We start from the raw sequence: 21,875 nt of genomic DNA on the forward strand, positions 1-21,875 counted from the left end.
CAAAACAGTTATTAATAGAAGCCTTTTAGTGAGATGGCACTCAGTGGAGCTATACTTTATCCACTTTCATAGATGCAACAGTTTCATTAAAAAAAGTAATCATAATTTCTCACACTTCGGAGACAGTACTGACCCCACAAGCAGTCAACTGCACCCATGGTCTCCTAGGAGATTACTTTTTCAAGAATCATGAGACTACATTAGGACGCCATTTAACCATAGTACACTATTTTTCCTTTGTCTCTGAAGTGGGGTAACTCTATTAATCAACCTATGAATCCCTCTTGGAATGCGATGATTAAGTATTACGAAATGCCTAAGCGCTGACTGAAATGCAGGATAATCCAGTTCAAGAAAAATCAGGATGGAGAACAAGCATCATGTTTAACTTCATTTATTTGCAGCTTAAAATTTAATGCCATACAATCTTAACAATCACTTAAAAAAGGATTTATATTTGCATAAAACAGAAGCAAAACAGAAAGATATGAAATAAAATGCCATCTTGCTTCAAGTTTTCAAATCAGTACGTAGATGTATAATATACATCTATATACATTGCAAGTATATATAAATATACTATGAGTAATCTTGAAACCACAATAAATATCAAGTAGGTTTTTAGGCACACGGCATAGGAAAATGCAGAATCTGCATAATTCTTGAGAGTGCTGACTCGTTCTTAGATCATTTTCACACATATATTTTACACAAAATATACAACCGTCACACACATGATCCCCAGTCACCTCTGAATCTAAACTGTCATCCAGCATTAGTGCCTCCTTATTCTTTGATACTATTGCTCTATACAGCCATTACATAAGAAAATATTTTGCAGTATTCTTCAGTTAATAGCCTAAAAAGGTATCAGCGCTACCAAAATAAGTACAGCCTACCGACACAATATATTCATGGAAATGTGCTTAGAGGCACCAACTTACAGAACTGCTCATTGTAATACTGGGCATTACCCTGAAGGCAAACTTATAAATTTTAAATCATACCATTCTTGGATTGCCAATACCAGAAATTATCAGAAACTGAGGTAACATCTGTTTTTTGTTTTGTTTTGTTTTGAGTTAGAAATGCTTGAAAAAAACACCAAAAGTATTTTTAAAAATTCTGACACACATGGACCTCAGTCACTATCGGCTTTGTCTGTAACTCCTTTCTGCGCAAATGTAAACCAAAGAATCCGAAGGAATGCTCTAGTTGAAGTTACATATACTTAAGGATTAAAGATCACAGCCAAGGAACACCTGAGATCGCCCTCTGATAAATGAAGCCTAATGCTTCTCTTAGTGGAGCCAATGTTCATTGATAAAAATGAACCAACTGGAACCCACTGATGTTTTCCTCCCAGCTACAAGTCAGATTCTGGCATATCTGGCATGTCTGCCATCAAGTACCCGATTCCATATCGTCCATTGGGAGCAGTGTCCAGAGTTGGTGATCCACTCTGTTTTCGATAAATATTTTTACCAAAACTTGGAGATGACATCTCGCTGGATATCTTTCCATGAATGAGGCTTGCGTCATCTCCCTCTAAGTTTACAGGCTCTTTCAGAACCCTTCCTCTCTTATAGGTCACAGATGCTAAATTACCAGAACTATTGTCTATCACGTTGCAGCGACGAATGATAAAGACAGCTGGGATGGGCAGTACTGCCAGGACCATCAGCGAGATACAGACAACCAGTCCCCATGTTGGATAGCTTAGAAATTCTTCAGATGCCTGTGAAAGCCAAAAAAAAAAAAAAAAAAAAATCATCATTGATAATCTTCTTGCAAGTATGTGAAAAAAAATGCATTTGTCTCAGGTCTGTAGGCAAAGAGTCTTGTGACATGCTTTGACCAACAAAATGGTGTGGAAGTGACATCAATCAACTTCCAAGGCTATGCTTTACTGGCCTTGCAATTTCTGCCTGTTTCTTAGGATGCTGCCCTGAGTCCATTATGCTAGAAAGAAGCCAAGAATGAAAGATTACATAGAGAGACCAGCTCTTCAAGTTTAATCAACTGTATGAGTTAGCTCAAGTAAGCCCTAGAGAAGAACCATGCAGCTCACCTACAGGACCCTGAGAAATAATAAATCAGCATTACTCTCAGTTGTTAAGTTACATGTGCCACATTGTCTTTCTAAAATCTGAAAATCTGGGCAACCCGGGTGGCCCAGCGGTTTAGCGCCACCTTCAGCCCAGGGCCTGATCCTGAAGACCCAGGATCAAGTCCCATGATGGGCTCCCTGTGTAGAGCCTGCTTCTCTGCCTCATTCTGTGTCTCTCATGAATAAATAAAAATCTTTAAAAAAAACTAAAAATGAAATCTGAAAATCTAAGTTTTAAAGCACCTCTGGCCCCAAGGGTATTAGTAAGGGTTCACAGACTTATGAATGCCCCAGTCATGAACTTAGTTGTTGTTATATAGAGTATTGACCATGGGATAGTTAAAGGTCAGAGGTAGCTCTGAAAAACAAGCCTTCTGATTTTATGACAATTAACATGTATCTTTATTGTTATGTGGCTAATGCACCTTGAAAACAGACGGTGAAACAGCCATTGCTAATATAAAGCACTAATAATAAAACTTTCCTTCAATATATATTTCGATTATATCTTCAATGACTAATTCATATTTTCTTGTTACACAGTATCTGGGATATGATATGATACATTTATATAAAAATATTCCTGGTGGTTTGGGCAATACGTTTTCTAGAATCAAAGGCCCCATAATTATTGGGTCACCTATGGAGACATAAACACAGATACTTTAGTGAGGACCAAGTCAGCATTTCTCGGATATTAAAAAAACCTACAATGTGTAACAAAACCATACATGTTTGGGGCCAAACAAAAGACAAATCTCAAGATCCTTACATAGAAACAACATCATTCACTAAACAGCAAAATACACTGTGAAGAAAGCAAAAGACAAAAACCCCTAAAATAATGTTTTACATATATTTTTCATCTAATTTCCTTAATGTGTATTTTACCTTCTCTTCAATCCATGCATTATAGCCAGGGGGACTTAAGCCCATATTCACAACGCTCGCCGTTAGCAGTGACAATAGCATCAGGGGAGAAATGTATTTCCACATATAGTAGTAATATCTGTTGGGAGCAAAGCCCATCATGTCTTTCAGGTCTTCCATAAACCTAAATAAAAAGAAAGCATTTAAATATGCCTCACGTTAATATTCCTATACTTTAAAAAGGTGCATTATATCAACAGTTTGACAAAGGTTTAGCTATGATACCCTGTGACATTTTATGCTGAATCAAAAATCGTATTGGGGGATGACTTATTAATTAGAAACATTTATATTTTGTGTAGCAAAAGCCCTCTATTTTTTTTTTTTTAGCAAAGGCCCTCTTAAACCAATTCCTGAAAAGTCCTCATTGATGACTTTCTATTCTATAATAAATACAGTATCTGCAATACATTAAAAATTCCTTATCTCTTTTTTTACTTAGCAATATTTAATATCATCCAATAGCCAATCAGTGTTTATATAACCTAATATTTCACATAATCTAACCTAATTATATAACCTAATCTTTCACTTCTTTTCATAGTCTGAATTGAAAGAAGGTCCACACATTGCAACTGGCTAATGTGTTTCTCAAACCCATTTTTCTTCTCCAGGTTCTTCCTACTTCTTTTTGTTTCTTCCAATTTTTTGTTCAATCAGCTGGACGCTCTATCTCATAGTAATCTCACGTCTGGATTTTGCTGATTGTATCTACACAGTGTTGCTTCACACGTGCAACTGATCCTCTTATTTCCTATAAATTACCACTTAGACCTGATAACCATTAGACTTGAGTTGTTGTTTTAAGTAAGGTTATCACGGTATCATTTATGTGAAATAGAGTTTACCCTGTTAGGTATATGATGTTAAACTGTCAAAGCATAAAATCATCACATAGTAGTCTACATCCCTCGACATTTATCTAGCGATAATTAACGCTCACCCACCAGTGCTCGTACCAATGTTTCTGTAGAGTTTTGTTTGTGTTAAGATGGTTATCTAGTAGATTCTTCAAAGAGAGATCATAGTAACTATATTCCCTAAGTTCTTGTTCATAAGTGGCTATATAGTCACTATACTTGAATGTGCGTTTTGCTGGTTTAAAAAATCTGTGGCTTGGGACGCCTGGGTGGCTCAGCGGTTGAGCGTCTGCCTTCAGCTCAAGGTGTGATCCTAGAGTCCTAGGATCGAGTCCCACATCGGGCTCCCTGCGTCGGGCTCCCTGCCTGCTTCTCCCTCTGCCTGTGTCTCTGCCTCTGTGTGTGTGTGTGTGTGTGTGTGTGTGTGATGAATAAACAAGTAAAATCTTTTTTAATAATAAATAAATAAATAAATAAATAAATAAATAAATAAATAAATAAATAAATTTGTGGCTTAGGTTTTCCTTCCTTGAGATTGTAAATATTTTAACTCATAATATTGTTACAGGAAATTTGTTGACTATCAGATTTTTCTCTTATAAACAACTTTGACTGGCTTGTTGGTTATTGTTTTTGCCCAGATGGCTTTTTTCTTCTTCTTCTTCTTTTGTTTGTTTGTTTTTTTGTCTTAAAGTAAGAGCCTAGACTATATCCTGTTTTGGCCATTATGTCTATTTTTCTAAATATATCATGTGCCCCTTCAACATTCAGGTTGTCTCTTATTTTAGGCAAGTTTCTTGAATTACAGGTTTAGTATTATTCTGGCCACTGCTTTTAGAGGACTTTATTGTACACATTACACATGTGGAGTCATCTTTATTTAATACTTGTCCCTATTCTTTTCCTTAGCTCCTTTGTTATTTCTTCCTGATTTAAAAAAAAAATATTCCTTCTAATTCTTGTAGAACTAGATATGGTGCTTATTGCTTTTGTGTTCTTTTTAATTTGATCATCACTTCTGAATATTATTATTCACAATTACTTCCTGAGTTCTACTACCTGTTTTCAAATCTTCCTTTTCTTAATTATCATACTTCTTGATTTTTAAATAACTGATATATGCTATTCTTTTTCTTTTTGGAAAATTTATTTCAACTCATTTTTTTTTTTTTTAATTTTTTTTATTTATTTATTTAATTATGATAGTCACAGAGAGAGAGAGAGAGAGGCAGAGACATAGGCAGAGGGAGAAGCAGGCTCCATGCACCGGGAGCCTGATGTGGGATTCGATCTTGGGTCTCCAGGATCGCGCCCTGGGCCAAAGGCAGGCGCCAAACCGCTGCGCCACCCAGGGATCCCTATTTCAACTCATTTTGAAATGTAGTTAGTTTTTCATCTATTTTGCTTGTATGCTTTTGTTGTCTGTAGGGATTTATTCTGCTCCTTTCCTTTCAAAAAAATTTTTTTCCCAAAGATTTAACCGCATTCCATTGAAATGAATTTTCCTGCATTTTTAGACACTAAGATATACACTAAAAAATGGCAGAGCATTTTTTGGCATTTTTAAGAAAGAGATTTCTATCTTAGGAGGTTATTGTTATGCTCGTGGGCAATGTATGCAGAGCACACTACCTCACATACAGTAGGAATTTAACAGGTGCACATATAGTAGAAATTTAATAGATATCAGGTTAATAACTACTATTAATCATGGTATCATTTCTCCTGCTGTTATTAACTATTATTATTTAGGGACACTAACTACTAAAAAGAGAATTTTGTACTATGCCTATTGTAAATGACAAACTATATAAATGGAAGTCTAAATTATGATCTTATCGATCCACAGATAAGCCCACTAATGATATCCTATTCCAACACAGTGCAAGTTAGGAGTTGGGAGTAGAGTATAGAGAAAGCTAATGCTGCATTTAAGGTCTAAATAACAGTCCTGGCTCAATAGCTAACATACTGATTCTCCTGTTCAAGTAAGGCCAATTTTCCACCTGTAATATGGATAATATTAGTTACCACAGGGTATTTTATTTTTATTTTATTTAATGCATGCCAGACAGCTATCACTAGTATTGACGTATAGTAGATGATTATTAAAAGTAGGTCCCCCGCCCTTCCTTACCTGGAGGGTTTAACACTAATAAAAACATTCTCTAAGTGTTGTCATGAAACCCATTCAAGGCCAATAATATTCCCTACATTGTTTAAGAGCACTCTGGTCTTCGTGCAACAAACTCACCCCTACTTTACACAGACCTCTAATAAGCTTGCTGAAGTCCATACATGTTAGCTAAAGACAACAACTTTAAAAAAATATTGTACAAAACCTCCGGTAACCTTTTTCTTCTGAGATTACGTTAATGCCTCTTTTCATGCCAAGTATATATACTTTCCACATCTAGCAGGCATATAATCTAGAGGCTTAGGCATCTAGCGGTTCAAATAGTGACTCCGCATGAATATGAAGTTTGTGCAGAGCAAATGCCACATACGCCTCAGAGCAAGATACATCATTTTCCAAAACTGACCTGCTACTTAGGACACTATGTAGTATAATAAAATAAGGCATTATGTAGCATAGTAAAATAAAATTCCTCCCACAAAACAGATTAGTAAAGTAATTGGGAAGTTTAAAGCTCAGCAGAGACAGCTATGGACCCCAGGTGTGCCTCCGCCCAGGTAGGTGATGAGCTGGTCCGGTGATGTCTCATAAGCCTGAGAAATGTGAAATGTGGGCAATAATAACCTAAAATAATAAGGTTTTTGGAGCATAGCCACTACTCCCCAGATCCTGGCAGTTACTATTTGATAACTAGGATTAAATCAAAGCTCCAGAATCCTAGATTATCTTACTGCCTACACAATTCTAGCTAATCACCTAATAGGAGACTATACTTTGTTAAAATGACTGAATGAAGAAGAGCCTGCAAAACATTTGACTTTGCTGCAAAGAATTTTTCCCTCTACTCATTTCCCTCCTCATATAGATGAAATAGACATTGACAATTGTTTTTTCCAAAATAGAGATGAAAAATGAATGCATAAAAGCAAATATACTTACTTATCTATGCCATAAACACAGGATACAGCAATATTCTCCAAAATAACTATAATTAGCAGAGGCAGCGTAGCAGAATAATCATCAAACATTGTAACGAAGTAATTTCCAGAGCGTTGCACAAATATCAGGCCAATACAAAATGCCAGAAGACAACAAGCAACTGTACAAAAGAAATAGATTCAAAAACTAAGCTTTTATTCAGTCAAGTCTTTTAAATTTAATTATGAGTTCTTACATTCAAACAATGTTGTCTTCACTTTTATAACTTGTAAATGACAAAAAGAGGCAACACTTTTCCTGATACTTTGGAATATAATACATGGGCAGTTAGTGACTTGGACTTAGCCCCAGATTTAATATGAATCACTGTAGACAGTAACTTTTGACCAGTTACTATTAATGTACAAGCTTAAAGAGATTTCTGGAATCCATATAATATTCCCATATTTATGTTAGACTCTATTCTCTCATGCACTTCAGTTGAGATGTTGTCAAATACAAAAGATGACTGTGTTCTATTCCTCAACCACCTGTTAGTAGAGGTGAGTAAAAGTAGTAAAGCAGAGGGGATCCCTGAGTGGCTCAGTGGTTTAGCGCCTGCCTTTGGCCCAGGGTGTGATGCTGGAGTCCCAGGATCAAGTCCCACATTGGGCTCCTGCATGGAGCCTGCTTTTCCCTGTGCCTCTCTCTCTCTCTCTCTCTCTGTCTCTCTCTTCTCTCATAAATAAATAAATAAAATCTTTTTTAAAAAAAAGAGTAGTAAAGCAGGTACTTCAGTTCAGGAGGGGAGAAAACAACATCCTTGGGTTCACTCACGTGGGGGTTCCCTGACAATCTCCACTAAGCATGGGTTAAGTGAAGTCATCTCCTCCACCTCTTAAGCTAGTAGTGTGAGTTACATCACACATAAGTGAATAGTATATGTCAACATATAATGTAGGGAAGGCAAAGTAACTTTACTTGGGGCCTATCACATATGGAAATATTTAAATGCTTGTCACAGTACGCAGTACTCAGAGTCTCAGGATGGAAGTAGCAGGGCACCAACTTCCACCATGTTACATAGTAAATATGAAGAAAGCGTATTGTAGGTGGTACAGATAGTAAGAGTTTTGCTGCAGATTTGATTGGAAAAGATCATAAGTAATTTACTTATCTAAGTCCTACCATACTGTCAGAGAAGACAAAAGCACATCTGGCAAAGATGATGGAGGAACAGTTCATCAAGGTGAAATATGACTTTAAATATAGGTATGATCCCGAAAGACAGATAACGGAAAAACAGAGGACATTCCCCTCTGCGTGGCACCAAACAGGTTCTCCAGTGGGTTCACCAAATAATACCCTGTGTGTTTTTTCCTTCTACACTGTTGATTTTCCCTTAATTTTTCAAGCCCTCTTACACAGAAGGGTTTAGACATGGGGCAAGCATGAGGAAAGCAACAAAGATGTTATTTAGTACACGCATCAAGAAGGATATTGATATCCTTGAACGGAATAGAAACTTCAGAAGAAGAGGCTGCCTTGTGGGATATGATAAGGAAGTTTCTCATTTAGGTTCAGCTGAGTTGAGGATGTTGAGACGAAAGTATTTAACAAACTTTTGAAACTGTTTTACATACATACACACCAACTTAACAGAGCAGTGAGCGATAAAGATACATATTTGAGAATTATTTACACACAAGCTATTACTAATCTTCCAGAGCAAAAAAAAAAAAAAAAAAAAGAACTTTGAGGAGCTTATATATTATTGCCCAGCACTCAATATCATATTTTTTTCCAATTTGTTTTTGCCTTACTTAAAACACTGTTGGATTCTGGTCTGGACTCTGGTCTGGCTGGCTTCCTTAACTATTCCCTTTATCTCTGTTTATATATGCTAAGCTAAAGCTATTACTAAAAAAAAAAAAAAAAAGCTATTACTAAAGCTATCCTCTGACCCCTAGAAGACTCTTTCCCTTTCCAATTCAACTGCCATCTCTTTTACTGATAGTTCTAATATATATTTAGGTGAACCTTGCAGCTTCTTGATTCTTGTAACACGTTAAGATGCTATTAGGGTACTATGTTATCTATCAGTGTATTACATGGTGTAAGTCTTATGTGCCCAACTTGGTTTTAGTTACTGGTACTATTATTTTTGGAGACAAGGCTCTTCTGTATCTCCTGTATCTCTTATAATTTCTCTTACATCCTTTAAATCCTTCAAATGCAAAGATGATGCAGTACAAAACTCGTACTTTAAAAATTGCTTACAGACTTTACTTATTAATAACCATCAATATTGACAAATTATTTTATTTTCTTTCCTACTCAGAGATATTAACTACTAGCAGGCTACAAGAGATATTTTATATGAACTGAATTTAGGTTTATCAATTTCAACTATGCACTTTTTTGGAAAAGGAATACTGGATCTCAACTTTTAAAAATAATTACTTGTCTCACTTAAAAATTATACATGAACATTCTATGACTTTATTCTAGTGCCAGTAATTCATGATAGTGATACTATTATTAATAAAAAGTAATATAATAAGTAATCACTAATAGTATAATCTACATTAAATCTATCATTTGCATTGTATATAAACATATAAATAAAATAACAATAATAACACATATTCATGAATGGGCATTAATAAAACACTTCCCTATTTCCATCTCTGACCTCTCACCAAGAGTAAAATGGCCTGTGCCAGTTCAATGAAAAGACAAACACTTAAAAACTCACCAGTAAGAATTTCTTTCCTCGCTTTGAAAGTGTCCACAAAGGGTGTGATGATCCCTTCAATGGTCCCAAACATGCTGCCAAGCCCTAGGTTTACCAGCATGAAGAAGAACATCACTGACCAGAAGGGGGATGCAGGGAAATGTGTCATTGCTTCTGTAAAGGCAATGAAAGCTAAGCCAGTTCCCTGAACTGCCTGTAAAATACATAAATTAGCAACATTAGTACTGAGCAATATTACCGGATGGCTAAATGTATCAGTTACATAGGGGAGGGAAAACTGAATAATGCTTGGGGGTTTCTGGAAATAGATAGGCTGATATCATGCTGTCTCCTAAGAAACTGTGCCTCTAAACAAAAGTTGATTGTGTTACCTCATAAAAACAACAGGCCAGAATTAAAAAAGGAAAAAAAACAAAAACAAAAACTTTTAAGGGTAACTTAGTAATTAAATCTTTCTTTACAGAGCTCAAGATTTTTATGCAAATGATGGCTCCATCCAGAACTTCCTGCACATCATTCTTTATGTTTAGTCTCATGTGTAGTGTTAGCTATCTTACTGAGAGGGATTAATGGTCAAATTCTCCATTACATTTTCCTTTTTTGGCAATACAGGGAAAGGGCAACAAACACAATGATACTTATTAATATTCACATGTTTCATGTTTCTTAAATGACAGTAGCTAAAGGAAAGGACTTTTTCATGACTTGTTAAACATAAATGGCTGAATATCAATTATGTGTCCAATCATGCAATAAATAAATGACAGTCATAATTCAAATTTTGTATTAAACATTATACCAGGAAAAGTATCTAATTTCATTTTCTATGATGAAAGTCAATTTATATTCATAGTTTTAATTCTTTTAAGATTTTATTTATTTATTCATGAGACACAGAGAGAGAGAGAAAGAAAGAGAGGCAGAGACACAGGCAGAGGGAGAAGCAGGCTCCATGCAGGGAGCCCGACGTGGGACTCGATCCCAGGACTCCAAGATCACGCCCTGGGCCAAAGGCAGGCGCCAAACCACTGAGCCACCCAGGGATCCCATCCCCCATAGTTTTAATTTTTGTGGCTTAATCAATGAGATTGCTTTTTAAAGTAAAGCAAACCTATGTAATTTTAAAAAGTATGTTCTTTTGATTTCTCTCTGTCTTATTTTTTCCCTTTGCTTGTTTGTTTCATTCCCTAAATTCTACAAGTTAACTAAGATAAAAACTTAGAAAAAAAGAAAGTATGTTCTCCGAAATAAAAAAGGTGAGTTTTGAAAGAGCATAATCTTCTGCTGGCATTTTAAGGGTCATTTTCCTAAAAGAAGTCTTACAGATAATGCAAATTTCACTGAATGATAATTACTGTATTGCTTAAACAGAGCCTACTCACTTTATTTAGTTCATCTTCAATTTTACAGGAATTGAGATGAAGAGCAGGAAATTCTTCTTCTTTCACTTTCTGAATGATATCATAAACTAAACGATAATCTTCTGCAGTAACAGCTGAAAGGTTGATATGACGAGGAATAATATCCTGACTAATGTTGCCCATTTTCAAAAGTTTTATGATAATTTTCGAGTTTCTGAAAAATAGAACAACATAATGAATAAGACTTTTGGGTTTGGGGGTATACTTTGTATATAATTATGTCATCAAAAGCTAAAGGAAATTAATATCCATACTCTGTTATGCATTTCTCATTTATAACATTTGCTTTGAAGCCCAGAACTGCAAACACCACCAGTGTTGCCAGGACAGATGTAAAAAAATTAACGAAGGACACCAGGACAGCATCAAAGTGGCAGTTGTTGTCTCTTTTGTTGTAACTTGAAAAGGCGATGACACCACCAAATCCCAGACCTAAGGCAAAGAACACCTGAGTAGCAGCTTCTCTCCAGACCCTGGGCTCCAGCATCATTTCAAGCTGTTTAAAATTAAACATAAGAGAAGTCAGCTGCAAAACAGTATTTCAGAATAATCTACATGGAATTAGTTCTATCATTTAAATACATCATAATGATATTTATGCACCCAAAGGTTATTTAAACTGGAGGAATAATCTGTTCTTAGTAGAATAACAAAGTTTTCACTTAGCAGTGAAACAAGAAATATGAATAAGAAAAATCATAGACAATCAAGTGTGTAGATGGAGATTTTACTCACATAGAGATTTTCTACACTTTCTACATTTCTACATTATAGAAATTTTTAGGTTATTTTTAAGACAAATCAAAAGGAGTATTTGAAATTAACTATCTTCAATCATCTCTTACCTAAGTCTTTGTTTTCTTTACAAAGCAAAATAAATTAACTACCAACATAGTCTAATGATTTAACTAATACCTTGAGTTTTGTGTCTTCTTGTGGTAGTCTAATAGTCAGGGCAGATAATAAGCAGATTATAAACTTTGGAGAGTTGACTATTTGTACTTTGCATATTTACATATGTATTTCTTTCAAAAGTTTCCTGAAAGCCTCTCTGAAAATTGAAGCAATTCAACTACATCGTCTCAGAGACCCTTTCAGAGCCAATATTCTAAAGTTCTGAACCTGTGCTGAACATTTATTTCAAGTAACTCTGCTATGCTTCTGGGACAATTATCACTGCGTATAACCAAATCTTTTATTTATTTATTTTTAATCAAATCTTTTAAACGGAACAATTAATATTAGCCATATCTGACACAGATGTCAATAAAGAGTTAAATTTGATTTCAATAATAACAGTGTTTAAGTTGGTATTTTATCTCCTTTTACTATTGCAATGAAATTGCCTTCATTGGGAGCAACATCAAATATGGCTAAGAACATGAGTTCCACAGTCAGTTTCAGACCCTGATTTTGCCATTTAATAATCCAAAAATAGTGCAATCTAGAGTAAGTGGCTGCCCTCCCTCAGTTTCAGCTTCTTCAACCGAAGATGGGAGTAACAAGGCTTATACCACTCTGTCATATTCCCTACCAAACCCTAAGAGCTCAATAACTATTGACATACATGGACTGTATTGGTAGGAACATTGATAAGCACTTTGTATGGATTATGTCATTCAATCTTCAGGACAATCCATGAAATTTATTGCTTGCTATTATCTGAATCTTAAAAAGGTTAAGTACCGTGACTAAGGTTACATGGCAGTTCTGGGGAAGAGTCGGAATATGAACCAAAGTAGATTCCAAAATGCAGATTTTCTCAAATATGAGGATTTATTGTCCAATTAATTTTTGCTATTACTATTGAAATAGGATATAGGTATAATATTCTGATGAAGCTTAATCGTGATTAGATCTATAATTTATTGGGATACTGGGGTGGCTCAGCAGTTTAGCACCTGCCTTAGACCCAGGGCACGATCCTGGAGACCTGGGATCGAGTCCCACCTCAGGCTCCCTGCATGGAGCCTACTTCTCCCTCTGCCTGTGTCTCTGCCTATCTCTCTCTCTCTCTCTCTCTCTCTCTCTCTCGTCTCTCATGAATAAATAAATATCTTAAAAACATTTAAAAAATACAGATCTATAATTTATTAAGATTTAATTAAAATGTGCATATTGTTTATTAATCTTTGCTACATTACCATCCTGTCATTAACACTGAAGATGAATACACCTGACTATCTGTCTCTACTTTACCCACTAGATGGCAGGCAATGCCTATTTACTAAAGACATTCAGCTTACTTCCAAGTCAGGAACTAAATCTCCATTCACTGTTTTGGGAATAGTTGGTATTCTTTACTTTCTCCCTGGGATGAACAACGTAAATTAAAAAGTAATTGACAACGAATCATTATTATATTAACTGACATACCTTGCAGTGACCTAATACAGAATTTTATCTACAGTCAATGAAAAGTGACCTGAAGAGTTAGCTATATTTTAATAGTGATTCCTCGTCTTGTTTATAATGTCAATAACGACAGTTTTAAATTCAGAGCCAAGTAAAAATGTCATACCAAAGTAGTTTAATTCCAAGATTTCTTTTTAAATCAAATATTTAGAATTTTGTCATGGGGAATTGCCAACTTATATAAAGAAGTTCAAACCAAAGGTTGTTACTCGAAGCTCAGAATCTTTTTCTCAGAAATCTTTTTAAAAATATTACAAGATTAATATTTTTGGTCAGTAAATATGGCCCATTTGAAACTGATTTAAATTGTAATGCAACTGGAATCTATAAATCTTAACTAGGTATTCACTGGGGAGTTCCAACAACTCTACATGCTAACCAGGACTCTTGAATTAGTTAAGAAAATCAGATACCAATGGCAGCATTTTTGCTACTTAGAGAATGAATACCAAGCTGGAACCTGATACCCAAAGAACACAGTGTCTTTTACATAGTATCAGGGCAGCTGCCAGGAGTGACAAAGAATTCCAAGGAAGATAATTTCTGCCCAAATCCCGCAGCAGGATGCTGGCTGCTCATTCACTCTTCAGATAACTTCCAATTCTGAACTAATTTTGAAATTTTATCTTTATAACTCCATGTCTACCTATGATAGTGTTAGCAAACTAATAATGAAGTGTTAACTTCATTTCATTGAAAAACTAAAATGTATATGTACCTCAAAACTTGTTTTTGTTTCCTGACAAATCACTATATCAAGTCCACAGGATTAATTAAATAGGTTCAATGTGCTCAGTATTGAGTTCAATTCTAAGATGAATCAGAGAACATAAATGCTGAGCCTTCTATTGACCCAAATGAGAATTTTACTGAAATGTAAATGCATTTATAAAGGTTACAAAAATCCCCAAACTCACCACTATAAATATTATTCTAGGAGGTACAAAACCTCAAAACAAGAACACTGATATTCTCTGAGGAAACAGGATTTAGAGTACAGAAGCCTTCTTTGCCTGGATTCATGGATTTTAGATGATCTGTCAATCTTCTGAGATGTTAAACAAATTAATATGTTCATTATGTTTCTCTGGTAAGAAGATGTTATTATCGTTGTGGGATTTTTTGTTTCCAAAGGGGTCAACTACAAAAGGTTAAGAACCACTGACATAGATAGAGAAGAAAGTAGAGAAGAGACGGAAAAGTCCTCGGGTGCCCAAGTGGATCAGTTGGTTACATGTCAGACTCTTGATTTTGGCTCAGGTCATCATCTCAGGGTTGTGGGATTGAGCCCTGTGGTAGGCTCCATCCCCAGCATGGAGTCTGCTTGTCCTGCTCCCTCTGCTCCTCCCTCTGCACCTCCCCCTGCTTGCATTCTCTCTCTTTCAAATAAATAAATAAAATCTTAAAAAAAAAAGATTAAAAAGTCCCAAAATTTAACAGTGTAAAAAAATGAGAAGTTAGTTTACTATAAAAAGGGGAATTTTTAAAGTTCACATAGTGACTGCCTTACTCTAGAACTAAAATGGAATATTTAAAATTAGAAATAGATGGATATAATTATAGATATATAAAAGCCCGGTTTTTCTAGGCTGTTTAATGTAACAGCTGTAATTTAAAAGGTTGGTATACATATGTTTAGGACAATTATCCCTTAAATCTAACTGTGGGTACATTTTAACAGTAAACAAAATGATTTTACAATCATAAGCCATAAATAGAAATGCAATACATACCTTAGGGGTAAACATGTGGCGGATGCCATCAATTGAACCATTTAAAAAGAACACTCTGACTAGGAAGCATGTAAGTACGACATATGGGAAAAGAGAACTAAAATACATGACCTACAAAGAAAAAAATAAATATAGGTGAGACATATTAACAACCATATTCCTTTCTATAGTTAAGATTATGTGTTCTGTTCTATACTCGGACAGTCTCTATTTTTATAGCATGATTAATAGTACTATTAATACCTTGTATAACCATCATACTAGAATGTCTTATTAGTCTTAATGCAATGTGACTTATTTAAGGTGCCATTTGAGATATAATAAGAAATAGGGAATCTCCCTTACTTATACTCCTTTAAAATAGTCCACAGGCATGATGTAACTTGAATAGTGTTTATTTCTTATAGTTTACAAAACAAGCAATCTTTAAGAGAAATAATGGCTACCATCTCCCTAACAAATTTCTACTTTTATTGTTTTAGGTCACAGCAACAGTAAAAACAAGTCCTTTTTTTTTCTTCATTAATCAAAATTCCATTATAATTCTGTAAAGCTTCTGAAGTAGAGGGCAGCCCCTGTTAAGTCTCCTAAGACTCTAATTAATGTCAAGGTTTTACTTTCTGCTTCACTAGTGTTCAGTTTAAAGTTAAGTGAATGTTTCTTGTAGAAAAGCAATTGTCCTGACCAGACGTTTGCTGCTTCCTTGACATCTCCATGTGGAAGCCTAACAGGTCTCTAAAACATTTCAGGTCCAGAAAAGAGCTTCTGACTTTCCCGCAAAGATGTCCCTACCTGTCTCTGTCTCAGCAAATAGCCTCACCATCCATCTAGGTGCTGAAGTCAAACATCTAGAAGCAGCCCTACACTACTGGTAATATTCTCCTAGTTTCCAGGCTACCACTCATGTTCTCTTATTCCTACTCCAGGGATTTTTTTCATACAGTTGCAATAAAGTGTGAATTCCTCTCTCTAACCTGCAAAGCCTCACATTAGAGTGGCCTCCCTGCCCACCCCACCACCTGTCCCCCAGCTGAGCTAACCCCCAGGCCCTTGCCAGCTGCCTCAGACCCAGCTCTACAGCCTCAGAATAGAGCAGGGCTGCACTCTCAAGTCTGAGTATGAGGCGCTCATCCCCTGATCTGTATGACTCACTGTCCTGTTATTTATGTTTCACCCTCATCTTTGGTGAACTAAGGGTCAAGGGAAAGAACAGCAAAAATGAAGGTCTTTTAGGTAATGACACAGAATTTCAAAAAATGTCTTGGGTGAAACAAGGAAAGATTATAAGTGACTTTAGATTTCACTACAAAACACGTCCTTACTTATGTTCTTTCTTTAAACACACTTTCAAAAGCACTACTTTCCACCAATCTTTATTTAACTACCTAGAATGACACGGTACTTGTAGTTTGCCCACAGACATTTATAGCAGAGCTTGAGGCGGGCATCACACGCAGGAGTGGTGAGGAGCAGAGTCAGGAGGGACTCTAACATACTAACTTTTCCAGAAGATTGAATGCCTTTGATCATAGCCAAGCAAACCACAGCCCAGGCAGCCAGCAAGCAGACGGTCATCTTCCAGTTTAAGCCCCCACTTTCAGAAATGGAACTGGAAATATTCAGGGTTTCTCTGTACCAGTAATAGGTGGTGGCAGAACTTTTTTCACATTCTGGCTCTACAACTATGGAAAGAAAGGTAATACAATCATTTCAGAGTAGGAAGAGTAATTGGGTTATTGTTCTGCTCCCAGTAAGCCTATAAATCAGTTCTTAATATTTCATAGAAAAGTACACTATTCTACAGAAGCATTTAAGTTCACCATGAAAACTCAACTGTGCAAAATTGTGAAAAATCCACAGACATGTATTCTTGTTGATATTTTTTATTACACATCGCTGAAATAGGAATATGTAAGCTTTTTATCAAAGTAGTTAAAACACATCAGGTTTATAGCCCCTTCAATGCCCAGAATTATCTGACTGACTTCCTGGGACAGAGCTGTCAAATATGCTAGCCGCTGGTCAGATGTGACTTTTGAAATGAAGCTAGTCTAAAGTGGCATGTGCTATAAATACAAAATACCTGAAGATTTTAGAGACGTAGTGCAATTAAATAATGTAAATTAGGGCATTACTAATTTTTCTATTAATTATTTGTTGAAATGTTAATATTTTGGAAAAAATAGTTCACCTATTTCTTACTTGTTTCAGTGTGGCTAGCAGTAAATTTTAGACTACATATATGTGTTGCATTCGATGTTTACTGGACAACAGTACTAGAGGGACTTCTCCTTTGTTTACGTTCTAGAATTTAAACATAAATGATTGAAAAACTAAACAAAACAACAGAACTAAAGATATAAAAACAATTACTTCAATCCTAATTCTTTTGCCCTAATTTTTATGTTACTTTTATTTTTCTCTCCTTTATGACTACCTGTAGGTCCTTTTAAAAAAAATTTGTGTGACTGAAGTATAGTTGACATACAATGTTATTCATTTCGATGTACAATATAATGATTGTACAATTCTGTACATGACACAATGCTCACCACAATAGGTGTAGTTAGTTACCATGTGTCACCATATAATTATTACAGTATTATTGACCATCTTCCTTATGCTGTACTTTTCATCTCCATAACTTACTCGTTTTATAGCCGGAAGTTGTATTTTATTTATTTTAATCAAAATATTAGGCATCAAGAAAGGTGTACAAAATAAAAAATTGTCAAAGTTAACAACTGAAGGGTTGTAATATTTTACCATAATGTTGTGGGGCATGATAAAATAACTTGGGAAGAGCTAGTAAAATTAGATGGTGCCAAAGGTCTTTGCTCTAAGTATGCCAATCCTAAAAGTGAAGAAAGCTTGCTAGGACAATTTTGCAAGATTTTTCTATATTATTTTCAGAAAAGAAAAAAAATCTCAAAATATCATGCCCTTAGCAACTTTATGATTTTTATATACAAAAAAAAAAAAAAAAAAAAAAAACACTGCATGATACATGTCTTACAAGTGTGTGAAGCATTTTTCACCAAAGGACATTGATCCCAAGGTAGAGGCTGCTGAAAAGATTGAGAAAAATAGAACAAACTCCAGCCAATGATGACATTGTAGTAGAGACCCACAAAAAAGCACACCTGCAAAACAAAATAGTGCGATTACATTATGCTTCCTATGCCCCTTCCTTTGAAATGAGATGAAATGCATAAAGCCCCATTTAACATGTTAAAAAACCCTCCCCATTTCATTTTTATTTGAAACACATTATCTTTTCTAAGAAGATGTCTCTCTTAGGTCTTAGGAACATGCATTATCAAGATTGAACTATATTAATATTTACAGCTTTGAAAGTGTATTAGTGCAAACTAATCGTGTTTTTTTTAACACAATTAAGAGTTGAATAGAAATACACACTCAAGGGTTTCATTTAAATGCAAACTATACAATGACAAACCCTGTAAAAATTATATAACATATACCATACCAGGAAACTTACTACACAACTTGCAAATCCAATGCCACCCAGTTTAGGGCTTATGTAATTCCATACACCAATGCTTCCTCGCCGGATTCTCTGACCCACAGCAAGTTCCAGGAAAAAAAGGGGAATACCTATTACCAGAAGCAGTATTAAATATGGCAAAAGATATGCACCTACAGAGACAAGAACAAATAAAATAGATCATATTTTCAAAAGTCACAGTAGAGAATACACTAATTTTGAATATCTCATAAAAGACAGTATTTGAACTTCTATTATAGTATAATTATAAAGGACTTGAAAGAATATGCAATTTCATCATTTTAAACCTTCTAGTATTTGAAATCTGGATTTGACAGCTACAAAGAGTTTCTGATAAAAAAAAATTATCGTAAAAGTAAGAATGTAAAGTTTTGTTTCATTTTATTGGAAGGGTAGACCTTCATTTTCCATAAAAATAACTGATTTCTCAAAGTTAATTATTTTCTCACGTAGGCTTCACAAACTCCTGGAATTCTTATTCATATGATGCTCATGAAGTAATTTATTAAATCTCATTCAAACTCAACTAAACATGCATTCCAAATCAGTTTAATTAGAATGAATGAAATTTTATAGTATTAAAGCTGACTTTTTTCCCCTAAATAACAACAGGGGAGAAGAAATGGCAGCTTAGACTGAAAAGGAAAAAAAAATAGGAAAAGAAAAAGAACTTTTACATCAGACAAATATCATTTTTTCTCATAAATACTTCATTTAAAAAGTATATTTAAGGAATTTTTGTTTCCCTTTTTTTTTTTTTAAGAGAGAGATAGAGAGAATGTGGGCACACAGGCTAAGGGCAGGGGAGGGGCAGAGAGAGAAGGAGGGAGAGAATCTTAAGCAGGATCCATGCCTAGTGTAGAGCCTATCATGGGGCTCAATCTCACAACCCTGAGATCATAATCTGAGTCAAAATCAAGTCAGAAGCTTAACCAACTGATTCTATACACTAATTCAAAATTAGTGTATCACCACCCAAGCACCCCAAAAGGAATTTTTTATCTTTCAAAATTCTGTGAAGGGGCAGTGAAGTTGAGTGAGAAACTAAGATATTTAATACCTATTGAAAATACATGTGCAAATGTATATTATCCTTGTGGTAAGATTTTCATACTTTAGAAAATTATAGCTAAACCTCGAATTAAGACATATGACCAGTTATTTTAAAATAGTTTCACAATGTTAGTATCAGGCTTTATTAACTGATAAAGTTAAATGTGAAACGTATTCATTTCTACATAAGAACACATATGCAAACTATTCATTAAATAACCTCTAGAATGAACTTCCTACATTCAAATTTCCTATCTGGAGCTTTGTCCAATCAGATACTGTCAAGGCAATCATGCAATTGATGGTGTCAATGCCATAAGAGGCCATTTGTTGTATTCTCCCATTTTTTAAAAAAGAAGTGTTTGATGGCTTTGAATAGATCCTGAGATTTATCTCAGTATCTTTGTACACTTCTGAAATTATGACCATATACAAGAATTTCCCTAATATTGTGGTCCATAGAAAATCTCTACTTTCTTATGACTGATTTGCAGTCTTTTGGATTTGAGTTGATTCTACAAATGGATACATAATGTAAAGCATGGATGCGTGAGCTCATAAAACAGAATTATCAACTATCTAATACTAAAATGATTAGTAACATTCAGGTGCTAATGACCTTAAAATGTTTCCCAAAGAACTGAAAGTGCATTTTAACACATGCACCTAATCCTAGAATGTGGATGAGTTTGTGTATGTGTGAATGACAGGGAAAATGAATTAAAACTGGACTCCTTGGGAATCTTTCCTCAGTTATGTGTGCATGACATGCTATTAGATACTTCTAACTCACATTACTCACATTAGCCCCCATATTAATAATAGTTATAACTAAATAAATAGAAACATCATAACTAACACAAAACTGAGCATTTACTATTTGCCAGGCACATTTCTAAGCCTGATATGCATAGTTATCCATGTATTCCTTACAAGAATCCAATGGGGTATCATTATCATCATTTTACAGATGCAGGAACTAAACTAGAAAAAGTAAGCTAACTTGTAAAAGGTCACATGGCTAGTGTGGGAAAGAGCCAGGCTTCAAGGCCAAATTGACTTCAAAACCTGAGCTGGTAAAAAAAAAAAAAAAATATATATATATATATATATATATATATATATATATATATATTAAAAATAATAAAATTAAATTAAATTAAAAAATAAAAATAAAACAAATAAAACAAATAAAACAAATAAAATAAATAAATAAATAAATAAATAAATAAATAAATAAATAAATAAATAAAGACCTGAGCTGGAAGCTTCTATATTACACTACTTATTAAGCATCACCATTTTTCTTTAAGTTTAATATCTTCAGACAAATCATGTTATGTTGGGTCTGTTACTTTTTAGTTCTATTATTCATGAAGTGCCTCAAGTGACAAATGAGTGAGATTCAGGTTGTCTGAGGCTGTTTGACTAGACAGGCGAATACACCACTCAAATATCCCAAAAGCTCAACGCTACGCTGCATGTTGGGTATAGCCTTTTGTACCCTGGCAGTCATTTAGAGACGATAAAGTCCATTGGCATTTTGTAATATCACTGTCTAGTATTTGTGATTAGAACAAAGGAAACAATAGTAGGAACAGCATTTTGACTCTTTTTGCATTTGAAAATAAGGAGGAGGGATCCCTGGGTGGCACAGCGGTTTAGCGCCTGCCTTTGGCCCAGGGCGCGATCCTGGAGATCCGGGATCGAATCCCACGTCAGGCTCCCGGTGCATGGAGCCTGCTTCTCCCTCTGCCTGTGTCTCTGCCTCTCTCTCTCTCTCTCTCTCTCTCTCTGTGACTATCATAAATAAATAAAAATTTAAAAAAAATTAAAAAAATGAAAATAAGGAGGAGGAGCACATTTTTCTAATAACTAATTTCTATTTTTATTTAATTGGAGTTAGATTTGCCAACATATAGTATAGCATCCAGTGCTCGTCCCATCAAGTGCCCCCCTCACTGTCGGTCACCCAGTTACCCCATCCCCCTGCCCGCCTCCCCTTCCACTA

At 35.0% G+C, this 21,875-nt stretch overlaps 1 protein-coding gene across 4 annotated transcripts in view; it reads right to left on the reverse strand.

The window, feature by feature from the left end:
- Nucleotides 1–378: 378 nt before the first annotated feature.
- Nucleotides 379–21,875, reverse strand: part of SLC6A15 (solute carrier family 6 member 15) — a 43,309-nt gene continuing 21,812 nt past the window's right edge. For all 4 annotated transcript variants that reach the window (XM_072724509.1, XM_072724512.1, XM_072724510.1 and 1 more), the window contains 10 exons: nt 18,785–18,942; nt 18,299–18,425; nt 16,783–16,964; nt 15,283–15,393; nt 11,389–11,630; nt 11,096–11,288; nt 9,714–9,906; nt 6,977–7,136; nt 3,002–3,164; nt 379–1,738 (listed from right to left, as the gene is read on the reverse strand). In XM_072724509.1, coding sequence (XP_072580610.1) covers nt 1,367–1,738; nt 3,002–3,164; nt 6,977–7,136; nt 9,714–9,906; nt 11,096–11,288; nt 11,389–11,630; nt 15,283–15,393; nt 16,783–16,964; nt 18,299–18,425; nt 18,785–18,942 — 1,901 coding nt within the window. In that variant the 3' untranslated portion in view covers nt 379–1,366. The remainder of the gene's footprint in view (nt 1,739–3,001; nt 3,165–6,976; nt 7,137–9,713; nt 9,907–11,095; nt 11,289–11,388; nt 11,631–15,282; nt 15,394–16,782; nt 16,965–18,298; nt 18,426–18,784; nt 18,943–21,875) is intronic.

The sequence above is a fragment of the Vulpes vulpes genome, chromosome 10, assembly GCF_048418805.1.
Source record: "Vulpes vulpes isolate BD-2025 chromosome 10, VulVul3, whole genome shotgun sequence".
Classification (NCBI taxonomy): Eukaryota; Metazoa; Chordata; class Mammalia; order Carnivora; family Canidae; genus Vulpes; species Vulpes vulpes.